The sequence below is a fragment of the Podarcis cretensis genome (assembly GCF_951804945.1).
Source record: "Podarcis cretensis genome assembly, chromosome: 7".
Lineage (NCBI taxonomy): Eukaryota > Metazoa > Chordata > Lepidosauria > Squamata > Lacertidae > Podarcis > Podarcis cretensis.
In genome coordinates, this window is record NC_137176.1 from 70,677,847 (window position 1) to 70,703,766 (window position 25,920).

Consider the following 25,920-nt stretch of genomic DNA (forward strand, 5'->3'; position numbering starts at 1 on the left):
TTGGATAGCTCATTTAAATATTTTATTTAAAATGTTTATACATCGTATTTTTGTACAAATACACATCAGTGGCTCACAATAAATTTACCAAATGCATTATCTTATGAAATAATAAAAAACATACAGTAAATATTTTGAGGGGCAGCTACAGAAATAAAATAAAACAGTGCTTTTTTTTCTGGGGGCACGCATACCCCAAAACATTTTGTGAATCTAAGTTTGGCCTCATTGAGGGGCAGTATTTCAATATGAGTAGGAAAATGAGAGCACCCCTAAACATTTTTTTAGGAAAAAAAAACACTGGAATAAACAGAGAGATAAATAAATATGCAGGCCAGCCACTCACCTGGTTTTTACTTTTTACTAATAGCAGCAGCAGTAGAGCTGTGAGCCACCCACCCATTATAAATTTCCCACAAAACTCTGGTGCTTGGGGCACTGTGGGCCATTAAATAGCAGGCAGCTTGGAGCTGCTGGCACAGACTGAACTACTGCTATCAACTGCCAGAAAGCCCTCTGCCCCTCTCTCATTCTTACCAGTGGGGAGTTATGGGACTCTTGGCAGACTTTGCCAGGGGAGCCCTCAAACTTGGACCCCTCAAAATAGCCAGCCCTATTTATAGGAGTGAAGACAGTTATTTGATAGGTCTTTCCCCCTTCTTTCTGGACTGTCCATGTGACACAAATAACCCACACAAACATGTGCATGGGCAGGAGGACTAATAGACATGTCTGTGGGCTAATAACTCATATGGATTTTATTGTCAGGTTGGATCAGATTAAAGACTGCCAGCTTAGTTGTCAAATTTCTGGGTACACATTTAAGTCACCATTTTGTGCAATGCCTTCAACAAGCGGCAGAATTCAACAGGCCGGAAGTGATCGTAGGAGATCAAGGTACACACTGCCACCACTATTTAAGCCAATAACGTTTTTGCAGAATTCCTACACAACTGTGGAAACAACTGGAGCGGTGTTCACTGAAGATGGGATCCCTTCAAACAACCTTGTTACCATTGAATCCCAGCGCTTGGTGATTATGCAAAAGGATCTCAGCACATTGGGAAAATATTGATTGTCTGGCTGCACCCTTGGGGCACACCATCGATACGGCAGCACCCCACAATCAACAGGAATAATGGAAAGCAGAGAAGGTACTTTTCTCCCCTCTTTGAAAGATAAGTGGAGATGCACTCATACGGTCTGCATATCTTTCCCTGATACTGTCTGCAACTTGAGCATTTCTGTCCGGGTGTATTGCATGCAAACCCTTTCAAAGCATCTGTGCGCTTGTGAAGGTTCCTTCATAGGTTTTGGCTTTGGTCTCTCACTTACAATTCATTCATATCTATCTATCTATCTATCTATCTATCTATCTATCTATCTATCTATCTATCAACATACAACAAAAAACAATTCAAAATCCAAATATTGAGATTATTCTGAATCTCGACTTCACCCCTTCCATGGGTCCTAATGTTAATATTTACAGCTGCATATCAATACTTATCCAATTTTTTATCCTTCTAAATCAACCATACTTTCCATTACTTTACAAGTGTGGTTAAAACCCTGCTGTTTTAACCTGCTTACAGTGGTCTCATAAATAAATGTATAAACTTTTCTCATTCTTTTTTAAAAGTTCTTTTCTTCTTGATTTCTGAGCTTCCCATTTCGGCATAGTCCATCAACTTGGTTCGCCATTCTTCTCTGGTTGGGATTGTATCTTCCTTCCATCTCTAGTCAGCTAACATTCTGACATGGCGGGTGTCTGTCACTAGCAATCTTTAATTGATTTCGCAGGCAGTAAGTCTCACTATGTAAGGATACTAAGTTTTGATTTACTACACCCAGCATTCATACCTAGCAGAACTTTCCTCCAGGCTCAATTTTGGTGCTTTTTTTTTCTTTTATAGGTAGGATACTGTAGGTATGGAAATATGGATTTGGTGATACCAATATTTGCTTTATTTTATTCCAGTTTCATCTTTCCATAATGGCACCTGTGCCACCCCCCCACCCCCCTTACAGAACAGTAGCTTTGGAGGCAATACAAAAAGACTGCGGGTTGCAAGAAATGCTGACATGAAGATATTTTACTCGTTCTCCCTCTTTTGTGAATGAATGCAGGGAAGCCATTCTCTTTCCTGAAGTGTCAGGATTTAAGCCCAGGTGAAACCCTATGGATTACAGGTCTGACATGGTGGAAATGGGCTGGTTTTGGGGAGGGGCGGGCGGAAAAGAAGAAAAAAGGATTAAAAAAGAAAATCAAAAGCGATCAATGCTCTTTGCTACAGGTAACTACATCAGATAAGCTCAGGCTTGTTCAATTGACGTCTCTCAGACTAAAGAAGGGATTTATTAAGCAAGACGTAGACAGCATTATGTGCCTAGCATGGTATGTGGAGCCCAGAGATCACAGGTTAAATTTAGGTAATTCTGGACACATATGTCAAAATGAAAGCAAAGCCTCAGTAGCCAAAAAGAACTCTTTTCCTGTGTAAAATGGATCCTGCAACTATTTTCACTTAGGCCTGTCCTTTAGGCAACCGCCTTCTAATAGGATGTGGGCAGATGGCAATCCTCTTCTTTGCAGGAACTTGATTTGCCTCAGTCATACCATATTGACACAAATCAGATTTATTTTTTGCATTTATATCCCACCCTTTTCTCCAAGGCGCGGCAGGTGGCGTACATGGTTCTTCTTCCCTTCCTGATTTAATCGCCACAGCAACAACCTTGCGATGTCGGTTGGGCTGAGTGGCAGTGACATGCCCAAGGTCACTCAGTGAGCTTCATGGCTAAGTTGGCTTTTGAACTCTGATCTCCTAGGGCCCTAGTCTGAAACTGCTACACCATACTGTCTCTCTAAGGCTGTGGTCTTCCTAAGCATGCTCACTTGGAAACAAGTTTCATTAAAAAAAGTTGAGATGCAATAGCATGCCAGAGGAGGCATGCCTTTTGCTGACTTAGCATTTACAAAGCATTCTAACTAATTGTTTCCTTTTGAGTTTGGGCTTTATGCACAATGTATTCACTTGATTTAAAGGCCCCTAATTGCCCAGGTGTGTCCCCAGAAGAGGCATAAAACTAGACTAGCTCTGGTGTAGTTGAAATTATTTCCCCTTACATTGGAACCAAGAAAAAAGGAAATAAAAAACTGGTGAGTAAAAATGAAGAAAAAGGTAACAATCTGACCCGTATCTCCCATCCTGGCCAGTGTGAGTCCAGTAGGAGTTAGAAGCTGTGATTCCACCATCAATTAAAACATTTGATTTAATTGACTAGGATTACTTTAATTGGGTGACAGCGCCAGTTCATATTGGTATTTTATAAGAGTCTATCTAATAAAGATAAGAATCCGCTTTTTGATTTAGCCGCTGGGGATTGAGTATGGACAGGGTGGGGAAATTTCAATGAATCTGATTAATCTATTATGACGGAATGTATGTGTGTTATTAAATTAGTATACTTCTACCCTGCCCTCCATTATAGCTGATCTCAGGTTGGAGCACAATTGTAATTAAAACACAGGTCAATTAAAAAAAACACACCTCAGTTTTAATATTTTTAATGTTTGATGTGTTTTTTATATTTTATTGGAAGCTGTCCAGAATGGCTGCAGCAACCCAGACAGATTGGTGGGGTACAAATAATAAAATTTATTATTATTATTATTAGTAGTAGTAGTAGTACAGTAGTAGTAGCAGTAACCAGAACAGATAAAACAAGCACAACGAAAACCATAAAGACAACATTTAAGTCACAAAGCAGTCTACAACTTCCAGGCATGAACTGACTTAAATTGATATCCTACAAATTCCTGTGCAAACAAATGGGCTTTTACTTCGTGCTAAAATGAAAGAAAAGTAGGTACCCAACATAGTTCTGAGGGGAGGAGGCTCCACAACCAGGGGGCCATCACTGAGAAGACCTTTTCTTGTATCTCCACATAGAAGATGTATCTTCCAATGGTGAAACTATGAGAAGGACCTCCTCTGAAGACCTTAGGGCTGGTTTTCATAGCCAACTTGAGCCTTCAGTCTGGGTTGGTCAATAAATTACAATATGTGAACAACTGATCTATGAAGACCACGAGGTTTGCGGTTTCACACTTATGTAATTTGTTGCTGGGGAAGGACTGTGCTCTTTATTTGGAAGGGATATGTTCCAAATTAGACATTTATGTGCTTTTCATAACTGAGCCAGGCAATAGCTTTGACTATTGTGATCCATGAAGGGGACTTTGAAGTAACTAAGTACAAAAAGTATCGTATGAAGCAAGCCTTAAAAGCATTCTTTTTCGAAAGCATTTTTGGAAGAGGAAAAACACCTGAGCAATTGAACATTGTCTCTTCTCCAGTTGCTGTAGTGAAATAAAGCAAACAGTTGCTCTTGTGGTTTCTTCTAAGGCAATTAAAAGGCGAAGCCAAGTCTCAAGTGGCTTTGGAGAGGCAATATTAAATGCACTGGTGGTTCATTTCACTTCTAAAATGTCAATTTATAAAACATAACAGGATTCCTCCCTCCCTGTGTGTTATATAGTTCAACCCAGGCTCTAAGAGCTAGGCTACCCTCCTACATACTTGGGATTAGGAGTAATGCCCATTGAACTCATGTTTACTTTTCAGCAAACATGTATATGACTGTACTGCATGGCTCAAACTACACATTACAGGGCAGATCCATAATAGTTCTGCCGATGTTAATGCACACATTGAAAATGCAGTTGCATTTGTTTGGAGGAACAGCTGGTGCAGAAGGATTTTTAACATTTCCCCTCTGTGCATTTCCCTGGCAAATTTGCACCAAACTGCAAGCTGCTGTTTGCCCCAAAATTGCAAACAATTTTGCAAACATCAGTTTGCAGTGGTGACAGTTTTGATCAGGAAAGCCATGTGGTGGGGGTGTCTCATAACTCCTCTCTACTCCAAAACAACCTGGCAGCACCTCGCTGTGACATTTCGGTTGAAACAAAATCTCCCAGGTAGTAGGGACTTTGGCTCTTTCACACCAGCTAGGGTGTTGCGGTACAGAAAGCAGCAGTGTAAGGCAAGTGAATCCCTACACAAACTGATACTCTGCAACACCTGCAATGTCTCTTGGAGATTCTAGGGTGGACTGGCGGCTTCCACAGGGAGCAGGCGTCAAACTGCGCTGACCCAACATACTATCTCTTGCCTGACAGTATGGTTGGCTCAACCATCTTGCTAACAGAATGTGGATTCTCTAACATGTTATCTGAATCCAATCAGTTCCAGAAAAATGCCTGCTTAGGATTCCAGTCGGAGAATCTGCACGGAAAAAATGAAAGCCTCATTTGCTCAGTTTGTTTACACCAGGAATGGTAAACCTGTGGCCTTTCCAGAACCTGTTAGACTCTCACCATCTCTAACCATTAGCTATGTTGGCTGTGACTGATGGGCCTTGAAGTCCACCAGTATTTGAAGGGCCATTAGTATCTCACCATTGGCTTACACTGACTGTGCAGCTTCTCCAGTCTTTGAAGTTGAAAATGGGATATTCCAGCCACCATATGGACTTGTTCTGAACTTCTTCTGTCATTCTATCCTCACTGAAAGAAAATGTGAATTTTCAGTAGCAGAAAACAATTGGAAAGGCATCTTGCAAATGATATGTCCTTCTAATCTGTTTGTATTATACTCTTCATAGCATTGAGATGTGTGACCAACATAATGCCTTCGCCATGTTACTTTTTCTGAGACAGGAGCAAATACATTCTCTTTGCTGCAGCTACCATGTGCATATTAAAGAACCCCAAATTTAGCTTTTGTGCATGATTTGGATTTCTAGATGAACCTGATTTCAACAATAGCTGCCACAGAATTCCACATCTGGAAGAGTTTCAGTATTCAAACTTCACACATCTTCAGATTTTCCTTTTGACATTCAACTTGGAATTTTTGCGGCACACGAAATGGTGATAGATCCGTTGTAAGACAAGATGTCTTACTTCATCAGCAGTGATGATGAGGCAGTGTGGCGTAGTGGCTAGGGGGCTGGACTAGGACCACAGAGACTGAGGTTCAGATCTCCACTCAGCCATAATGACCAAGGGCTAGTCACTTTCAGTCCAACCTTCCACACAGGGATTTTGTGTGGATAAAATGAAAAGAGCAAAAACATGTTTGTTCCCTTGGAGAGAAAATGGGATAAAAATGTTATCAAAATAGTAGAAAGGGGATACTTTAAAAACAACAGCAACCTTAACTCTTGCAGTAGAAACATTTTGAAATTTAACTCTCGCCATCAATGCCATTTAAACTGCTCAATTTTGTGACTTCCGGTTTGGATCGCTGGCAGTGAGGGAGCGCGGAGAAGCTTCTCCGAACTTCATGGGGTTTCTGAGGGGCAACGCATAGGCACTGCGACCCCAAAATCTCAAGGGGGGCCCCCTTGAGAGAAGTGCAACCAGCAGCGTTGGAGTGGTCCAGAAGCTTACTCGGGCTTCCCTATTCTTCTTGGGGATAGCTCGGGAAGCGACGGGATCGAGAAACGCATTCCGGTAAGCTCTGCGGACCCCATGCGGTAATGCCTCTAGCTCCCTTTGAAAAAGCGACAAACCTCTGCAATTCTAAAACCAGACGCCCTTGGTGAATAAATGTGGGGACTGAAATTTGAAAGAGAGAACCAAGGAGCGAAGGATGTTAAGAGATTAATCTAAAAGAGCCCGACCTGTTTTCGGCTTTAAGATGGCGCTGGAACCGAAATCGGAAGAGTGAAATAAAGAGACTGCTATTCGCCCGCTGTAGCAACAGAAAAGTGAAAGTCCCCGCCGGTAGCTCAGCGGGGCAAGAAAACAATTGAAAGAAAGTAGCTAAACTAAAGAAAACTCTTAAAGACTTTGTTGCATTTTGGGTGAATGTGAAGAAATGCGTTGAATATAAGAGGAGAGAAAGGGTTACGGAAAGACAGAGCGTCAAACGGAGTGGAGAAAACAAGAGGGGGAAGGGGAGAGCGGAACAAAAAGGGCCGAAGTAAACGGCGTTGAATTAAATATTTCTCCCTTCTCCACTTGCCTGGCGGTTTAAAAGTAATATGATCCGCTAGAGCACGCTTTCGAACCCAGTAACCCAGTTGGACTTGATGTATCCTGCTGGTCCGTAAGGGACTAAATTAAAAATATACCTAGAAAATAACCCACGCGACGAAGGTAGAAATACTCCAACAACGCTGTTAGGATTCAATCGACCCGTGACCAGAACAATATTTTCAGGGGAAACAGGAGCCTCACTTATGACTCTTCTCCTATCGTCGGATAAATAAAAGACAATTGCGAACTGAAGGTTCCAGTAGAGAAGTGCAAAGCTAAAAAACTGGAACGCCTCTTTTCCTTTCTGCCCTCCGTGGAATATCGGCGTACTACAAAAGGACTTGGATCACTTGTGGACTACAAAGAGACCTTGAAAGGTTTTAAATCTAAGATCTCCTTCTTCCTTTGACGTACCACTTCCCGTAGAAATCTCCGAATCTTTAACTCCTTGGACCCTTCCCTACCCCCCCCCATTTGCCTTCCCTCCGCTTTCTCTCTTTGCCTCTACCCCCTCCCTCCCCCCCTCTTTTTTTTCTCAACCTTTTTTCAACCCCGACAAGAGCACAATTGAGAGAATCTCTTCAATAATTTTCAATAATCATTTAATAACCATTTAATAATTATTCAATAATCATTCCCAGTACGTGAAAATGGATTAGGCCAAACAAGTGGCTGAAGCCTGACCAAAGGAAGGGAATATAACTACAGTTCTTTATTTCTTATCTGATCCCGTGCCCCTAGCTCACCTCCCTTCCCTACCTCTCTCCCCCTACCCCTCTTTTTTCTTAATTTTCTTAATTCTCTTTTTCACCTTTTTTTTTTTTTTCTTTATGATTGCTTCCTTAACACGCAGGTAATAACTCCCAGGCGGTAGTGTACTACCAAATAGCCCACAAATTTACTTGACTATTGGGAATCAGATGAGCAGTAGATGAGATATTGTGGAAAAAAGAAAGAAAGAGGATTGACATTTTGAATAAGGTAGTGATAATTGGATCTAAAATACAGTATTTAGAGCCGGCTCAAAGGCAGTTTGGCAAAGTATTTGAACTGACTAGATTTATTTAAGATTGTGCGCCCCTTAGGGGAGAGCCATAAGAAACCAATTCAAAACTTTGTTCTTAATTTAAGAGGGGGGAGAGGGGGACGGGGGTGGAGGGGATGGCGGGAAAGGAGGGGAAGAAGTCAATAGGAACACCGATAGAGAGAAAAGCCTCACGACAAGAAGAAATTAAAGACCTAGATGTATTATGGCTGAAAATAAAAGAAGAATTTAAACAGAATGAAATCCACATGGAGAAAAAGTTAGGAGAGATGCAGGATTCAATCGATAAAAAAATAGATGGTGTGGTAGGAGAATTGTCAAATAAGATTAAAGAGCTAACAACCCGAACAAAGTCCTTAGAAGACTCTAGCAAAAAAATGCAAAGAGAGATGAGAGATCAGAGAAAGGAAGTTGAGAAAATGAAGGAAAATTCTAGAGAATTGAGTAAGAGTCAGGACCAAGTTCTGGACAACTTAGCATTGATGGAAATGAAACAAAAGCAGGCAAATTTAAAATTTAGAGGGGTAGGGGAGGAAGTCAACGAAGACATTAAAGGGAAAATGACTAAAGAACTGGCGAAATGGTTAACCTTAAAGGAAGAAGAAGTAGCACAAGCTATAGAAAATGCTTTCAGAATAAAAATAAGATCTAAACAAAACAAACTGAAAAAGGTTCCAGGAGACTGTCTAGTAATTTTCAAATCGATAGAATTGAGAAATACAATATTGCGAAAGAGTTACCAGAAGAAACTTATAATTGATGGAAGACCAATCATCATTTTTAAAGAGATTCCGATTAGACTTCTTCGAAAGAGAGAAGGCTATAAACAGTTAGTCAACATTCTAAAAAAGAATGGTATACAACACAGATGGGAATTCCCAGAAGGGATTTCCTTTTTTTACAAAGAAAAAAGATTCAAAATTACTGAAAGTCAGGAAGTCAGTAAATTCCTACGTAGATATGAGAAAGAACTTGGGAGGATGGAGGAGGAGGATGATGTGGGATTGGGGGGTGTAGGGGGGGAGGGCGGGGGGGAGAGGGAGGGAGACACAGGAATCGAAGAAGTAGACGAGGAGGAAGAAGGTACAGAAAGTAAAACCACCCGAATTTAAATCGGTGAAACTCAATTTGGTAATTTACTGACTCAATTGTAGATAAATATTATAATGAATCTTAAAATTCTAACATGGAACGTAAATGGTTTGAATGACAAAAATAAAAGGAATAAAATTGTAAATGTTTTGAAAAAGAAAAAATTGGACGTAATCTGTATTCAAGAGACACATGTAGCCAAAAAGCACAAACATGTATTGTCAAATAAGAATTTAGGAACAGAATTTATAAGCTCCATGGCAGAGAAAAAAAGGGGAGTAGTAATATACGTAAACGTAAAATGGGAACCTAAATTGATATACAAGGACAAGGAAGGAAGGATATTGGGGGTGCAAATCAACTTTCAGGGGGAAAAGATTAATGTGGTAAACATATATGCCCCAAATTCTAATAGGCCAGAGTTTTTCAAGAAATTAGAACAAGTTTTGATGAATTTAGAAAACAATAGGACGATATTATTGGGAGACTTCAATGCGGTGCCAACACCAGAGGTTGACAGACAAACAGAAAAGGGAAAACGAAACCAAGGGAAGTTACCAAAATCATTCCGGGACCTGGAAGAGAATATGGACTTAATAGACATATGGAGACACAAGCACCCAATAGAAAAGCAGTTTACTTTCTTTTCAGAGGTACATAAAAGCTGGGCCAGAATAGACCAAATTTGGACCTCAAGGGAGCTAACCTTAAGAGCCACAAAATGTGAAATCCAACCGAGAACTCTCTCTGACCATAATTCAATAATATTGGAATTAAAGGGTACTTCACAAGGGGGTTTCAGATGGAGGTTAAACGAATACTTGTTAGATAATGAGGAGGTTATAGAAAAAGCTAAAGCTACATTAAAAGAGTATTTTGACCTGAACCTCAATACAGAAACAAGCTTAGAAGTGGTTTGGGATGCCAGTAAGGCGGTCCTAAGAGGTTTTTTTATCCAACAAAATAACTATAAGAAGAAAATGAGACAGCAAAAAAAGGAAGAAATCCTTAGACAGATAAGAGAGTCTGAAAAAAAATTAATAGAGAACCCGAAAGATGAACAAAGTATACAAACTATAAAAATATTACAAACACAATATTCGATGTTAACGAACCAAGAAATTGAATGGAAAATCAGGCAAACGAAGCAAAGATATTTCGAATCAGCAAATAAAACTGGAAAATTATTGGCTTGGCAATTGAGGAAAAGGCAAAAGCAAAATGTGATAAACAAAATAAAAGTAGAAGAAGAATTGATAGAAGACCCAAAAAGGATACAAAAAAATTTTCTTAAATTTTATGAGGAACTATACAAAAAAGGAGAAGAAGACCCAACACAAATAGATAGGTATCTGGAGAACTGTAAAGGGAAGGCCATAACGGAAGAAGAAAAATCTCAATTAAACAGACCTATAAGGATAGAGGAGATCCAGAATGCGATAAAAAAAATGAAATTAGGGAAAGCACCGGGACCGGATGGCTTATCGGCAAAATACTATAAAGTTCTGGGGGATGAATTGGCAACAACGCTTTGTGAGACCATGAATAATATATTAAGAGGAGGAAAGATACCTGAGTCCTGGAGAGAGGCTAATATAACGTTAATTCCAAAACCGGACACAGACAAATTGAACATTAAGAACTATAGGCCAATATCTTTATTAAATAACGACTACAAAATATATGCAGATATCATGGCAAATAGATTGAAAAAATGTTTAATAAAGCTAATCCATAAGGACCAGGTGGGTTTCCTCCCAAATAGGTTTATGAAAGATAATTTGAGACACATTATAAACATAATTGAACATCTGGAGATTAACAACGATATACCTGCGGCATTGATTTTCATAGATGCCGAAAAGGCGTTCGATAATGTCTCTTGGTTGTTTTTAATAAAAGCTCTGGAGGCGGCAGGGATACAAGGTGAATTTTTGAAAGGTATACAGGCAATATATTCAACCCAATTCGCCAAATTGGTAATAAATAACAACCTTACAAACATATTTAAAATCGAGAAGGGTACAAGACAGGGGTGTCCCCTCTCCCCGCTATTATTTATTATAGTATTAGAAGTATTGGCGAATAGAATAAGATCGAAACGAGAGATACAAGGAATTAAAATAGGAACGAAGGAATTTAAATTAAGAGCTTACGCGGACGACCTAATGCTATCTTTGGAAGAACCGCAAGGTAGTTTGGATAAGGCGCTGGAGATCTTAGAAGAATATGGTAAACTATCCGGTTTTAAATTGAACAAATTAAAAACTAAGATGTTGACAAAAAACCTGGGTGCTGAGGAAAGAGAAGAACTGGAGAGAAAACATGGGATAAAGGTGGTTAAAAAAATAAAGTATTTAGGAATATGGCTTACACCAAAAAATATAAATTTAATTGAAGATAATTATACGATAACATGGAAAGAAATAAAAAAGGATTTGGAGGTTTGGAATAGAATTAACCTCTCGTGGATGGGCAGGATGGAGACAATAAAAATGAATGTTCTTCCAAGAATGCTGTTCTTGTTCCAAAACATACCGGTAATCAGAGGGGTAAAATTATTCAAAGATTGGCAGAAAATTCTTTCACGATTTATTTGGCAGGGAAGGAGGCCAAGGATTAGATTTAAATTACTTACGGATCGAAAGGAGAGAGGGGGACTTGCAGTCCCTAACTTAAAATTATATTACGAGGCTGCCTGCCTATGCTGGGTTAAAGATTGGATAACCTTGGAAAATACCGACTTATTGGACCTTGAAGGGGCAGACAATAGGTTCGGATGGCATGCCTACCTATGGGCAAATAAAGAGAAGGCTCATAAAGGTTTCTCAAATCACATCATTAGGGGTCCACTATATGAAGTTTGGGAAAAAAATAAAAAATTGCTTGAATGGAAAACACCCTGGTGGTTGTCCCCAATAAATATCCTAACTATTAAAAAAATAAATATGGAGGAGCAGAAATTAACATATGAAGATCTATTGATAAGATCGGAAGACAGCTGGAAACTAAAGCCATATGAGGAGTTGAAGGGAAAGTTGACAAGCTGGTTACAGTATCATCAAATCAATGCAATTTGGTTAAAAGATAAAAAAACTGGAATGAATGAAAAGAAATCCAAATTTCAAATTGAAATAGTAGAAAGTAAATCTAAATTATTATCTAAAATGTACAATTTATTATTGGAATGGGATACAAAAGATGAAGAAATTAAGGAAGTTATGGTTAAATGGGCAATAGATTTGGGGCATAACATAGAGTATGAAAAATGGTCAAAATTGTGGAATGAGGGAATAAAATTCACGGCGAGTGTTGCAATTAGAGAGAACCTAGAGAAGATGATATACAGATGGTATATTACGCCAGAGAAGTTAAGTAGGATGTATAAGACTGGAAATAAGGCCTGCTGGAAATGCAAAATGAAGGAGGGCAATTTTATACACATGTGGTGGACATGTGAAGAAATAAAAAAATTTTGGGACACGATATATAATGAACTAAAAAAAATATTTAGATACACATTCCCTAAAAAGCCAGAGGCCTTCTTATTAGGTATCATTGGAAAAGAAATTAAGAAAGAAGATAGAGTTTTATTTCAATATTCAACAGCAGCGGCCAGAATGTTAATTGCCCAAAATTGGAAAAATAGAAATATACCAACGGTGAGGGAATGGCAATCGAAACTATATAACTTCGTCGAACTAGCTAAAATGACACAGAGAATTAGAAACCAAAAGAATACAAAGTTAAATGACGATTGGAGTAAATTTATGACATATATTGAAGGTAACTATAGTAACATACCAAATATAGCAGGCTTGTTATGAAACTTTCGATGTATAGATAGATCAATTAATTAACACCAGCTGCAAAAATGAAACTCTTAAAATTAAGAACCCGAACTCAGGAGGGAGGAAGTCAGTTAGCATGTGTTATGTATTAGTTCATTTTTATTCTTATTTTCTTGGCGTGTTTTTTTTTTCTTGTCGCTTTTTTTCCTGTTATTTAATTTAATAAGTGTTGGATTTAATGTATTTTTTTTTCTTTTTCTTTTCTGTCTTAGTTGTTGTTTTAAATGGTCTTGTTTTTTTGTTGTTGTGTGTATATGATAAATGAAAGTTAATAAAAAGATTTAAAAAAAAAAATAAAAAAAAATAAACTGCTCAATTTTGTGACCTTGTCCTCAGAAGGACAAAATCACACCACCCCTGCAAAACTCAACTCAGGGAAGATGTTCACAGATCCGTGAAGGATGGGGAGAAGAAAGTACCATGTAAATCCTCTGCGTAGGACGTGAAAAGTGCCCCGAGATTTCCATTTGTTCCATTCACTATACAAACATTTGTTTTTCTCGCCAGACAAGAAGAAAAAGGAGGAAGAGAGAAAAGAGCCTTGTGCTGCCGTCAGTCTTTTGCCTTTGCTTATATTCTGTGCCACTATTTATTTTGCTTCTTTGCCGTGCAAATAACCAACCATCTTCCAGTGGGAGTTAGCCCAGCCCTTTTGTGCCCTGCAGTCATGGCTGTGTCTTTTAAGAGAAAATTGATTCTCTGGAATGCTGTGTGTGCACATACTTATCTGAGCCCTACAGCCCACACCTGCTGAACAGGTAAACCAGATCCTCAGCAAAGGGCCTCAGCAGTGACATTCCAGCTTGGCAAGCTATTACTCTCTAATTGCTACCTGTCAAACAGGTAAACTAAGCTCTTGGGCCAAGTCCAAACAAGGGCATGTTCCCATGAAATCCTAAACCTCCCAACCTTTGACCTCACTGCAGGGCCACATATGAATTTAACCAGGGCTGGTTTTTTGGGTGTTTTTTTTTTTTTAAAGCAACTGTACTCTTGAGTGGTAGCAAGAGAAGGCTGTGGCAAAAACGGAATTGCCCACAATCATTCCTACAGCGAAGCGTGGCATGACCACAGCCTGCCAGAAAGGAGCAGCAGGTTGCTAAGCATGATAATAACAGTCCTATCTGAAACCAAAGCTCATTGTCTGTATGGCTGCGGCTAGAACGACCAGCATCTGATTCCTCCGTCTGATTCACTGACACTGCGGTGCAAATCTGTCAGGTTTCCTGCGGCTGAACAAGTTCTGCTACAAAGCAGCATTTAGGAAAGGTGGAACAGGCACTTCTTGTTCTTTCCTTTCTTCCAGTTCAGGCTTGTCCGACGGAAAGCAACAGAACAACAGGATCGACTTGCTCAGAAGAAGTGGGTTTCCAAACGGAGACTAACGCAATAGGTGTGCTATTGTGCAGTTGGTTTTCTGTTCCATTTTAAAAACAGGAATGCAACGTGGTACCTGGCAGTTAAGGGGAAGCAAAGTGGGCCCGTTGTATGATGCAGGTGCATCAAAAAATAAGGGCAACAATTCCTTTAGTGTCAAATAAAGCAGCACGTATATGAGGTCTAAGTGCAGGCCAGTGGTATTTGTTAAGCAACGAATGAAATACTGGACAGAATGAGACCTAATTGCCACTCTAGCTAGTATTAGTTCCAAGGACTAGCAGTGGTTTTCCAGGGTATCAAACAGGAGTCCTTCTTAGCTCCACTTGGAAAGGCCAGGGACTGAACTTGTGACCTACATGCAAAACACATGCTCTACCACCGGGTTATTGCCCTTCCCCAAATCTGCCTCACTGGGTTTATTTCTTAAACTATGAGTGCAGAACTCTTTAGATCAGGGTTTCCCACACTTGTGCCTCCAGCTGTTTTTGGACTACAACTCCCATCATCCCTAGCTAGCAGGGATGATGGGAATTGTAGTCCAAAAACAGCTGCGAGACACAATTGTGGGGAACCCTGCTTTAGCTTGTCTCCTAGCTATTTGAAAGCCACTTATCTGTAAGCAGGGGCATACCAAAGATGTGGCCCCTTCCCTCCTTTCTGAAAACTACACACACACACACACACACACACACACACACACACACTGCTTACTGTGGGCCTGGACATACTGCAAAGCACAGTGCTTGTGAGACCAGTCACCCACCATCTTAATTCACTCCAAAGTGTAAATCTGTATCTATAGCTATAAATTAGCACATGCAAATTTTATGCAAATTTGCGCCATGGGCTTCTAAGTAGCTCACAATGCCACCTGCATGGCTGGGAGAATACTCAATAACTCTGTGATGTGGGCAGGACTTCAACTGCATGACATTTCCCCATGCAATCAGCACGAGGTCTGAAGGAATGGATGCCAATTCCATCAGAGATGCCATGGCCAGGTTCAATCTGCGTGAGTTATTTAAATGGCGCCCTAGATGTGCAGGAGCTGCTTGGGCTTAAGGGACCCCTATAATGCTTTAGTTGGGTCCCGTTTTATCCCAATATGAGATCAGTAGAGTGCTTTTTACAAGGTGCAGGAGGACTAAATTAAGACTGTGAAAAGCAGACAAGACTGTAAAACATCAAACGTGATGGAAAGCACCTAATGCTGGAACAATTATGCTTACTCAGGTATTACACAACAACATCTCGTCTATATTTTTTTCACCCTCATTTTACTGAGGATCCAGGTGATTGATTTGCTTCATTCAAACAAAGAGCACTCTATAACATTTTAGATCATCTTTGCTGACATAGCAATAGCCATACCTAGAGAGGCTGACACATGAATTGTTTCATGCAGAGTTGGGAAAAACAAAGCAAGTTTTTGGATTTTGTATAGTGCTAAGACATGGCTGTACCATCCTTCCTTGATCCACGAATGCTTATGCTGGTATTTGTACATCATGAGAAGACTAAATTAGTCATGTGTTTGTTTAACTGTGTTTATCCAACAGATCTTGAGGCAGTGCAAATAGTCAGATACCACCATCCTTGGATAATCAAGAGTTCGGTTAAATTAGTATTGTTGAAATAGGATCTAAAGGGGCCATGTAGCCTACTTTTTAAAAGGACAGTTCTTTGTCTGAAGGACTGCCTGGTTCAAGTCCGGTTTAAGAGAACAACAACAAAACCCACAAAGCAGGTACCTTGATGTTGCCCATGAAGTTAGCACCTGAGCAGCAGACTGAGCTGGCAAAGAGATCACCCAGTCACAATCTTCCTCACTCTTGTGAGAAATATTGTATTTCTATGTAAGTTATAGTAATCTTCTCTAAATTGGCACCTATATATAAATCAAAATATTTATGCAAATCTGTGTCCTACTCTGTTCTCATTTTGGGGTGATACATTTCCTCTTTTTGTGATGCTTCAGTAGCCACCCTAAGAGGTCATTCTGATAGGGTTTTATATGTGGGTATGGAAATGTAGATGCTCAGCTTTTGCTGAGCAGACAAATGTAGAATTAAGTTGCCTGGATTTCTTCAAATTCCCCATTTCTCCGGGTGAATCCCATAATAAGCCTTGATTTTACAAGCACTACTGGGCATGCTGAAAAGAAGATCTGGCGTGGAGTGTCAGTATGAGGGGTGGGGAACCTGCTGTTCTCTGGATATTCTTGGACAGCAATTCCCATCATCCCTGACCATTAGCCACATTGGCTGAGGTTGGTGAGAGGTGGTGTCCAACAATATCTGGAGGGCCAGAGGTTCCCCACCCAGGCCTACATGGCTGGTGCCATATTTAAAAATTATCATCCCATATCTGCACACTTTTTGCACATCAAAAAGGCATGTCCCCATGGCACATCCCCTCAAATACTAGCATGCACAAAGGACTGCCGATCTGATTAAAATGAGAGGGATAGGGAATCCTGAGCTTGCAGATCATTTCTGCAGACCCAATGACCCATTTAAATGAGGCCACACACCAGTTTCCATGTACACTAGAGGTCAATCACTCAAGCGTGAGGGAATACCAGTAATTCTACTGTAGACAGGGGTTCTATTCATATTTAACAAATTTTATATGCTGCCTGATTTTACAAAAACCTCTAAGTGGCTTACAATAATATTAAAATTGTCAATAAAACATTTACAAGTAATTAAAAGCAAGAGAGATAAAAGCACATAAATATCTGTGTGTCTGGATAGGCTTGCCTAAACAAAAATGTTTTAAGCAGGTGCTGAAAATTATGATTATACTGTATGTTCTTTTCTTATTCTGGATAAAATCCAGTTTCAGATTTAGATTCTTCTGATGTGTATTATATATTTTACTTCATTCTAAAGCTACAAAACAGGGGGAGAAGGAAGAATTGTTTGGCTTTGCAGACAAACAGGCTTCTTTGCTACTGCAGAACATTCCCCATGGTTTTGAAGTTGCAAAATGTCTGTGTAAACATTTAGCACCATATCTAATTATATAGTTCATTGTTCTGCGACTTGGGCACTGCAACCCACTTTTAATATCCACACAATCACACTATAGTTTTCTGTTGCCAAAATGCATTTGCTTAATTGCTCTTAGCAACGGTAATGTTGGATCGCATGGGGCCTCTCTGAGTGTGCTAAGCTTGGTTTAGGTGGAGACTGGGAGAGGTGCAGTCAACTGTCAGCCACTAATTAGTGACTAATCCCACAGAATGAAATTCCCACACATGAGCAAGGCATCATTTTGTGACTTGCCAATTAGCATCACAACACTTGTTCAGCTACTGATTGGTTAGTTGGTTGATTGTGTGACTGCGGAAATGGGTAAAAGCCCCCCATCCAAACAATGACTATCATCAGTGCAGGTAAGAAAAAAAATAAAAATTTATTTTTATCATCTACAGTACTGTCTTATTTATTTTATAGTACACTACTTTGATTATTGCTTTCATTTTATGGATCAATGGTCTCGTTAGATAGTAAAGTTCATGTTAAATTGCTGTTTTAGGGATTGTTTTTAAAAGTCTGGAACAGATTAATCTGTTTTGCTTTACTTTCTATGATAAAGTACGTCTTGGTTTTGCAACGCTTTGGTTTTGAAACAGACTTCCGGAATGGATTAAGTTTGAGAACCAAGGTACCACTGTAATAACAATAACAATAATAACATTAATAATTTTATTATACCCCAGCCACTCTGGGTGGCTTACAACAAATCTAAAAACATAATAAAAACATCAACCCTTCAAATACAATTTAATCTTACAGATTTTCAGAGGAGACTAACAGTAAACATTGCTGTTTCCAGAGTATGCCAATTCCAGAGTATGCCAGTGACTTCAATTGCCATACTCTAGTGGTCGCTTGAAGGCAGTAGGAATAATATGCTCCTAAAGTGCATTTGCATAGCATATAAAACAGGGAGCTATGTCTTTAAAACTACTAAGCTGACACCTCAATATGAAGTACACTTACCTGAGAGACAGACTTCGGAATTTATCTTCAACAAAAGTAATATAAAAACAGAGGAGAAATTGACTGTCTCTGGATGACAGCCAGAAGGCAATGTTATGTAAATAGTGAAGGAACACATCTTGTTCATGCATGGAAATTCCAAGAAGAGATTGATCCAAGCACAGTTGAAAGTAGAAACAAATATGCACATGTTTTCCACACACACGGCCTTTACAGCGAATGAGGCCATTCACGTTTCCACTTGTCCTGCCCCTTTCCCCTGGGAAAAGCTGCTCTTTACCACTGAATTGGAGTAAACATCAACTGGGTTTTCTACGAATTGATGTTTGTGGGATTTCCAGGAGAAAGCAGTGGGGGAAACAGAAAACCTTTTGGACCTGTGCCTATAAAGTATGGGACAAAAATGAAAACCTATTGATTCTATGCTTTCCAGACACAGGACAAATGAAGTGTGGACAAGCCTAAAGACACAGCCATGGACAAACACTCTCAACAGACTGCAGTGCAGAACATCCTAATGCTAGATGATGGTGTAATTTGCTAACAGTCTACTATAAGCAGTTCACCTCTGCCCAACCAACAACAGTCACATGGTGCATCTATCACTATGTTTACCAAGGACCCCATGTTCCTACAGTGCGGTCTTATCTACGTCATCTCTCCCAGCATAGCTTCATTTCCCATTTGTATGCCATGCAGGCAGCTTATCTTTCCAGATGGCTGAAACAATATTCAACTGAGGCCAGAGGCACTTTGACTTCTAAACTTAGTGTCAGGCTATTGTTAACTATAGCTGGAAAGCAATTTCCAAGAAAATTATGACCAATCCCTTTTAAGTGTTGTCTTAAAAAAAGAATCAAGCAGTTTTTCTCATCATTTGTCATGTGGTTTGAGCACACCCCCTTTAATTTTGCCTAAAAGTTTCTGAGTATTTCCCATCGGAAATCATTCCCCTCTTAAAAAGGCGAATAAGTATCTGTATAGTTTACATCAGCTACTCAGGAATCTTTCCCGCTATCACTTTCGAGCTGAGATGGAACTATAGGAATTTTACCTTCTTTTCGTAAACTGCCCTGGAAGCTTTGCTGAAGTCTTATGAATAAATTAAATAAGCCCCCATTATTTAAATAGAAAAATAGGTTTGTATGCAGAAGCTAATATAGCAGGATGCAAATTTAGGCTAGAAACCTTCTAACTGTCCATGTTAATGGAGACTTTTGACATGCAAGTGCTTTCAAACAAAGAACTCCCCCAACTGCATCCCAAAGCTACACAGTTGGTTAGCCTAACCTTCTCCAAACGATTACTGTGAAGATGAAGTTTGGGGGCAGGTGAGTTAAGAAACCCATGTGTAACCTTTAAGCTCTATGGCAAAAGAGTGAGATGGAAATGAAGTAAATAATAAAAAAGAAGATGCAAGCTTGAATCACCACAAACGCTCTCGGCCACTGCAAATATTACCCACACAGACACAAATAAAGAACCGAACAATTCATGAAACACCTGGCAATGTTGTAAGCTCAAAGCTGGACCAGTATGCTTCTTTGTCTGTTATCTGACTAGAGAAAATAATTCTAAAACTCATGGGTATGACATACTTGACAGCAGACAAATTATGTCTTGCCAGTAAGGCATCATGCTTGCTGTCTCACACATGGGCTGTTGCACTGGCAAACAAGTTTTGCCAAATTTGTACAACTTGCAGCAGCTCATTCCAGATTGAAAGGCTATTGAAATCAATGTGGTGCACAGATTTATATGCACATCAACTGCATTATGAGACTTGAAGCATTAAGACCTCGCCCACATACCTTCTGTCCTAGTCAGTGTGACTGTAAGGCATTCAAATGCATGGTGCTGGGATTGCTCCCCTACTTAACTAAATGTGATGGATGGGAGTACTAAGACTATCTAGATTAGGCAGTTCTCTGGCAGGATCCAGCAAATACAGTGGTACCTCGGGTTAAGAATTTAATTCGTTCTGGAGATCTGTTCTTAACCTGAAACTGTTCTTAACCTGAAGCACCACTTTAGCTAATGGGGCCTCCTGCTGCCACCGTGCTGCTGCTGCACGATTCCTGTTCTCATCCTGAAGCAAAGTTCTTAACCCAAGGTAATATTTCTGGGTTAGCGGAGTCTATAACCTGAAGCATATGTAACCCGAGGTACCACTGTAACTGGCTGCCCTGGCATATTTAAGGGCCTTCTACTGGCTGGTGGCCTGTCAACAGGCTGTGCTGTTGGTGGTTGCAGTGGGGGTGTCTACAACCTCTGCTGTATCCTAGTACCCTCCAGCAGTGTAGACTGGGGGTTAGGATCGCTTTGCCCACCTGTTTAATTAAGTAGACTAAAAACATATGTGTAGAATATCTGTAGGTTAGAAATGTATCAAACTAATTTTATGTGTTGGAGAAACAAAGCATTTACATGAACCAAGCAAGAAATCCTGGGAAATTAAAACGTATAATAGAATGTAGAGGCAGAAGAATTGTGGAAAGTGTAAACATAAGCATGTTTATTCTGAGGTGTTTGCTTTCTTTACTGGAATAAGGAAGCAAATCCTTCAATAGCAGCATTGTTTATTGACAAAGCATTTAAAGGATTTACTCAGTTAAAAAAGAAGCTTGAAAAATTCAGATTTGTGTCGAGAGTGCAGTTAAAGAGCATCCACCATGGTGTCTGTTGGTTCTGGGGGAGGGAGATGGGAGAGACGGTCTGACTAGAGGAGGCCTGATGCTTTCTATGCCTTCCTCCCTTTTAGCATATTTTTTAGCATGATTTTTTTTAGCCTTCCTGATACCTGTGCTCATATCTATGACCAAAATGCATTTCCACTTTTTAGTCTTCACATTCTATATACAGCTGCTTTCATTAAACAAATGCAGGTAGCAATTTGCCATAAAGGGCAATCTTTAATGCTAATGCTTATATGGTCTACCTCTTACACTGAGAAAGCCAATCTCGTCCAATATAAAAGCAGAAGAAACCAACAATAATGGTAGTGTTTCCACTGTAATAGAGTGGTTCTTCCTGAACTAAAAAAAATATTGGCTATGTTCCCTTGATACTTGACTGTATTTGATTAGGCATATGGGGACAACAAAAGTCAACAGAGCAACACTGTAGTCATAAATCCATTTACTAGGAAATGCTCAATGGGGTTTTATTTCTGTGTAAACATTTTAGGATGAGACATAAAGTCAGTAATATCTAAACCAATTATGTAAATATGCTTTGATCAGATCCTAAAATGTGACATTTTGCCCTTCCCCAAGTCAGAAGCAGCTACATAATTCTCCCATCCCCCAGGTTTATTTATGAGTGCCACAAGGCCTGAAAGCAGGAGTTACCAAGGATCATATGACTGGAGAAACTAAGTCAAGCTTACATAGAATCATAGGATTGGAAGGGACTCAGAGGGTCATCTAGTCCAACTCCCTGCAATGCATCTGAGAAAGAAAGAAAGAAAGAAAGAGCCCTTCTTGGACATAATGAGTCACAGAAGTCCCTAATAATAAAGAAAGACGGTTGCTAAGTTTTAAGATGTAGGAAGGATTAACAGTAAGTGCTACCTGTTGCAAAATTAGCAGCTGGCTTTGTGTCTGGTGCTCCTAACTGAAATCTGGCACAAAAGCTATCATACGTGCAAACACATGATAAGCCTCCCCCAGCACTAAGACAATGCAACATCAAACATCTGCTCTTTTGCATTGAACTTGTTAACAGCATTGCTTTGATACAAGCACAAGCCATTAGCACCTGTTATCCCATAGATTTGTTTTAGCAGTTTTCATAACACATAATTTTAGGTGCTTATAATTATAAGTATAATCTGTAACCTTAGTTAAACCTTATTTGAATACCTGATTCTCTGTCCTCAACTGGCAAGTCCAAACAATACCATTACTAAATGGAGCAAAATATGCACACATAAAGTAGGCTGATGTGTGAAGACAGTTGCCTTTTAACTTGTTTCCTTTCAGCAAAGCAATGTGACAGCAGCTACAGATGTTCGATGAAGAAACTAGCCAAAGTGAAAGTATGAGAAATGATTGTGAACCGGAAGAGTAAATAAAATTTGTGCAACCTGTTCCTAAGCAAGTCCTGCTCTCTTTACTGGTGCTTACTCCCACCTGAAGCATGCACAGGACTGCAGACTTACTCTACTAGTTTGATCTCTTGCAGCACTCACTCCGGTGAGAAAATGTTTACTTTACTGAGCAGCAGGTTCAGTGGCAGATAAAAAAAAAAGTTACAGGGATGTGGTAGACTTCTGGAAAGGAAAGTTGCACTGTACAGCTTTTCTTGATTTACAACTTGAAGCATGAATCAACAAGTATTTAAAGTCAAGCAGCAGATGGAACCTAAATTTCAATGGGACTTTCATCCACATGCGTTTAAGATTAGGGTGTTAGGCTGTGATCCTAAACTCACATTATTTGGAAACATGTTTTACTGAATTCAACAGATCTCACTTCCAAATAAAACATGTTTGGAATTAAAGTTTAATTTTATTTAAAAACACATTAACGTTTGATAGATCAGGCCAAAAAGCCACCCAAATTAGTATGATGAATGGGAGCCAATGCTAGTCCTGGTCACAGTAGATGCATTGAAGTTAATGGGCATGAGTTAGGTTTACCAATTTCAATTGGTCTACTTTGAGTAGGATTAGCATGCAATCCTTTGTCCCCATTTGTTTGGCCCCAGTGTTTGGTACTCAGAAGTAAACTGTCTCTATAAACTGAAGTTCAATTAGTTTCTATTTAACCCCCAAATTACAAGGCTATCCCCACTATGTTGTCTAATCGTTTTTTTTTAAAAAATAAAAATCCAACCAGTGACCACTAGCACATTTTGGGGTAGTAAATTTCATAATTACTTCTGCTTTGCAAGCCAGACCATAAAAGTTAACAGTCCACATTTTTACAAGCCCACCTAATAAAGAATACCAGTTTGTGTCATTTGTGGCACATCAGCAAATAGTCTGGAACAAAACCCTCTTTCTCATTAAGTTTACAATGCCTTCCCTATCTTGGTTGCCTATCTTTATGCACCACAGATCAGTGAGCTAGTTAGTGACTATTTACAATAAATGCACCCTAAACCTATCCATGTTTTCCTGAAAGGCAAGTCTCACTGCATTCAAATTGGCTTAATCCCAAATAAGCAGGCACAGAATTGCAGGCTGAATTGCTGACTGCCAAGCCTCTGCCTGAAGAGAAGGCTGATATAGCCAGAACAAAATTGCCTCTCTTGGAGAAAAAAAAATGTAGGGGAACTCTGTATTTCATTGGCAGGTCATGAAAACATTTACAAATAAGAGATGCGCACTTAGTGAATACTCTTGAAGGCAGACAGGTGCAGAGTAAGAATCAAAACCCTTGGGGAGTGGGCATTTTCCTTCATATGTCAACACTACCTTTAAAGTTGTGTTGTGCATTGATTTTCACTTATTGTCTGCCACACTGGAAGCTTGTTGTCCAGCAGTAAGGCAGAATATAGATGTTTCAAATAATATTTCAGCCACATATCCATAACCTCGGAGCTTAGTGAGTACCAACTAAAACGTTACTGAAATTGCGAGAGGAAGAGAGAGAGATGCAATAAATTCAATTCTCTCTTAGCCTGGGAGAAACTCAAGAATAGGGAGAAATGAGATTGGCTTCCTTTTCTCTTCCCTGGCTTTAGCAGCCCAAAGCATGCCACTCCATACAAAATGAGATTTAGAGCTGAGCAGAAGTATTCATTGGAGCCTTTTATGGCCCTGGGCAGGCCTGCAAATCTAAGTCCCAAATTACAAGGAAGTAACGACTTGTGGAAGAAAGGCGCTTTAGGCCCGGCTGTTTCTGTCCCACAACTCCTCTTGCATAGGTCCATAAGCGAGATGGTGGTCAGCTGTGGTCTTCTCGGTAGATTCCACGTTGGTCGGCAATCTTCCACCTTCCCCTTGGCTGGACGAGAGTGGCGGAGGCGGCTGCTGGGCTCCGAGAAAACGGGCCCAAGCCAAGGCAGAGTTGGCGAGTGCCTCTAAGCCCCGCTCTTTGCCTCACGCTCATGAGGGCTTTCTTCGCACAGGTATCTCAAAGGCGCCTTGCGCCCCTTTATTCCCCTCCCACCGCCGCCACGGCCTCCCCTCGAGCGTCGTCAAGCACCCAGCGCGGCCCCGAGAGCCTTCTCCAGCCGGCCAGGCCTCGCGTGCCCCGGCATGGCTCCCGCACGCAGCCCGCCTCTGGGCCTGCAGCTAGCGCTCTCCCTCAACCATTCCGGCGCCGCTTTCCCAACGAGGCGGCTTCGCTCGGCGTTCTAAGCGAAGGGCCTTACCTGAGCGCGCCTCTTCCAATGGCTGCTCACCTGAGGCCCCGCTCGGCCCAATCAGCTCGCAGCTCGTCCCTCTTGCCTTGTATCCTTCAGTGAAAGAATTCAAGTCCTCTTGGGAAAGTTTACCTGTAGGCGCCTTTGGGTTTTTGTTGCTTCCCGGCGCGGTGCCCTAAACGGCAGAGGGAGGGAGGGCGGGCAGGCGAGCCTAGCCAGTCTCCTTTTCACATGCGAGGGGCGGGCAGAAGGGGGCTTTACCTGTCCCACTCCTACCTCCGCGGCTGGCTGAGGGAGAAGTAAGAGGGGGGGAAGAAAAGCAGAATTACCAGTAGCTCTGGTTCTGCCGTCCCGGGCGCTCGCTTGCTCTCGCTCGCTCGCTCGCTCACGCGCGCACACACACACCTTTACCTGCACAGACTTGAAAGTCCAGTTTCACCAGAGAGACTGAGGCATCTGGAAAAGGGGAGAGAGTTCATTGGATCAAACATGTCACAAGAGACGGACAAGTAAGTGATCACAGCCAGCTTGCTACTTTTGCTGCTCCTGAACGGATCAACTGGTTGGTTGTGTTTTCTTTTTTTAACCCCCCCTTAAAAAGAAAGGGGAAGGAGAAAAAAAAAAAGCAATCTCGGTGGTGGACCTACTGGGATTACATTTCCTCTTTTATACAAGGCATAAAAGAGGTTGAATTGCACCCACAGGAGAACTGCTGGATTTCACCTTGCTTTCCCCATTCCTTTTCCAATCTTTTTTATTTATTGATTGTTGTTCGTTCTGAACTCCCAATGTCCCTTCACAAACTTTTGGGAGAACTTTGCTGCTTCTTTTTGCAATTTCTTCCCTTTCCTTCAGGGCCTAGAGATGAAAAGCGATTCTTGGCTTTTGTGTGTGAATGCAACAAAAGAGCTTTTATATACCGGATCAGAAACACGGCCATCTTCTTCCCCTTCTCTTGGCACTTCTGTACCTGTGTGGGACAGAAAGAAGTAGAAGATGGAGCTCATTGAAATCATTTTATTCCAAGCCACTCTTTTTTGGGGTGTGTGTGTGAAAATATCATAAAATAACTGCATTGTCGAAGGGTGCATAGGAAAAATGACCGTGTTTGTTCTCCCATACGCAGTAAGAGGAAGTGATTTCATGCAAAAGTTTTGTCTCCGTTTTTCAACA

General features: G+C 40.5%; 1 protein-coding gene and 1 long non-coding RNA gene across 7 annotated transcripts in view; one reads left to right on the top strand and one right to left on the bottom strand.

Annotated features, from left to right (window-relative positions):
- On the bottom strand, window positions 1-25,128 carry LOC307220789. Of its 5 annotated transcripts, none has more exons than XR_013841095.1 (2): window positions 25,077-25,128; window positions 1-5,575 (listed from the first exon to the last, which is right to left on the bottom strand). It is a non-coding gene; the product is annotated as an uncharacterized lncRNA (long non-coding RNA). The 5 variants fall into 5 exon arrangements; XR_013841096.1 differs by lacking the exon at window positions 25,077-25,128 and adding an exon at window positions 24,787-24,921; XR_013841097.1 differs by lacking the exon at window positions 25,077-25,128 and adding an exon at window positions 24,757-24,889.
- Window positions 25,095-25,920, top strand: part of GRHL2 (grainyhead like transcription factor 2) — an 82,802-nt gene continuing 81,976 nt past the window's right edge. The window contains exon 1 of one of the 2 annotated variants that reach the window (XM_079984828.1): window positions 25,095-25,256. In XM_079984828.1, coding sequence (XP_079840954.1) covers window positions 25,237-25,256 — 20 coding nt within the window. In that variant the 5' untranslated portion in view covers window positions 25,095-25,236. The remainder of the gene's footprint in view (window positions 25,257-25,920) is intronic. The other variant, XM_079984827.1, reaches the window with a different exon arrangement.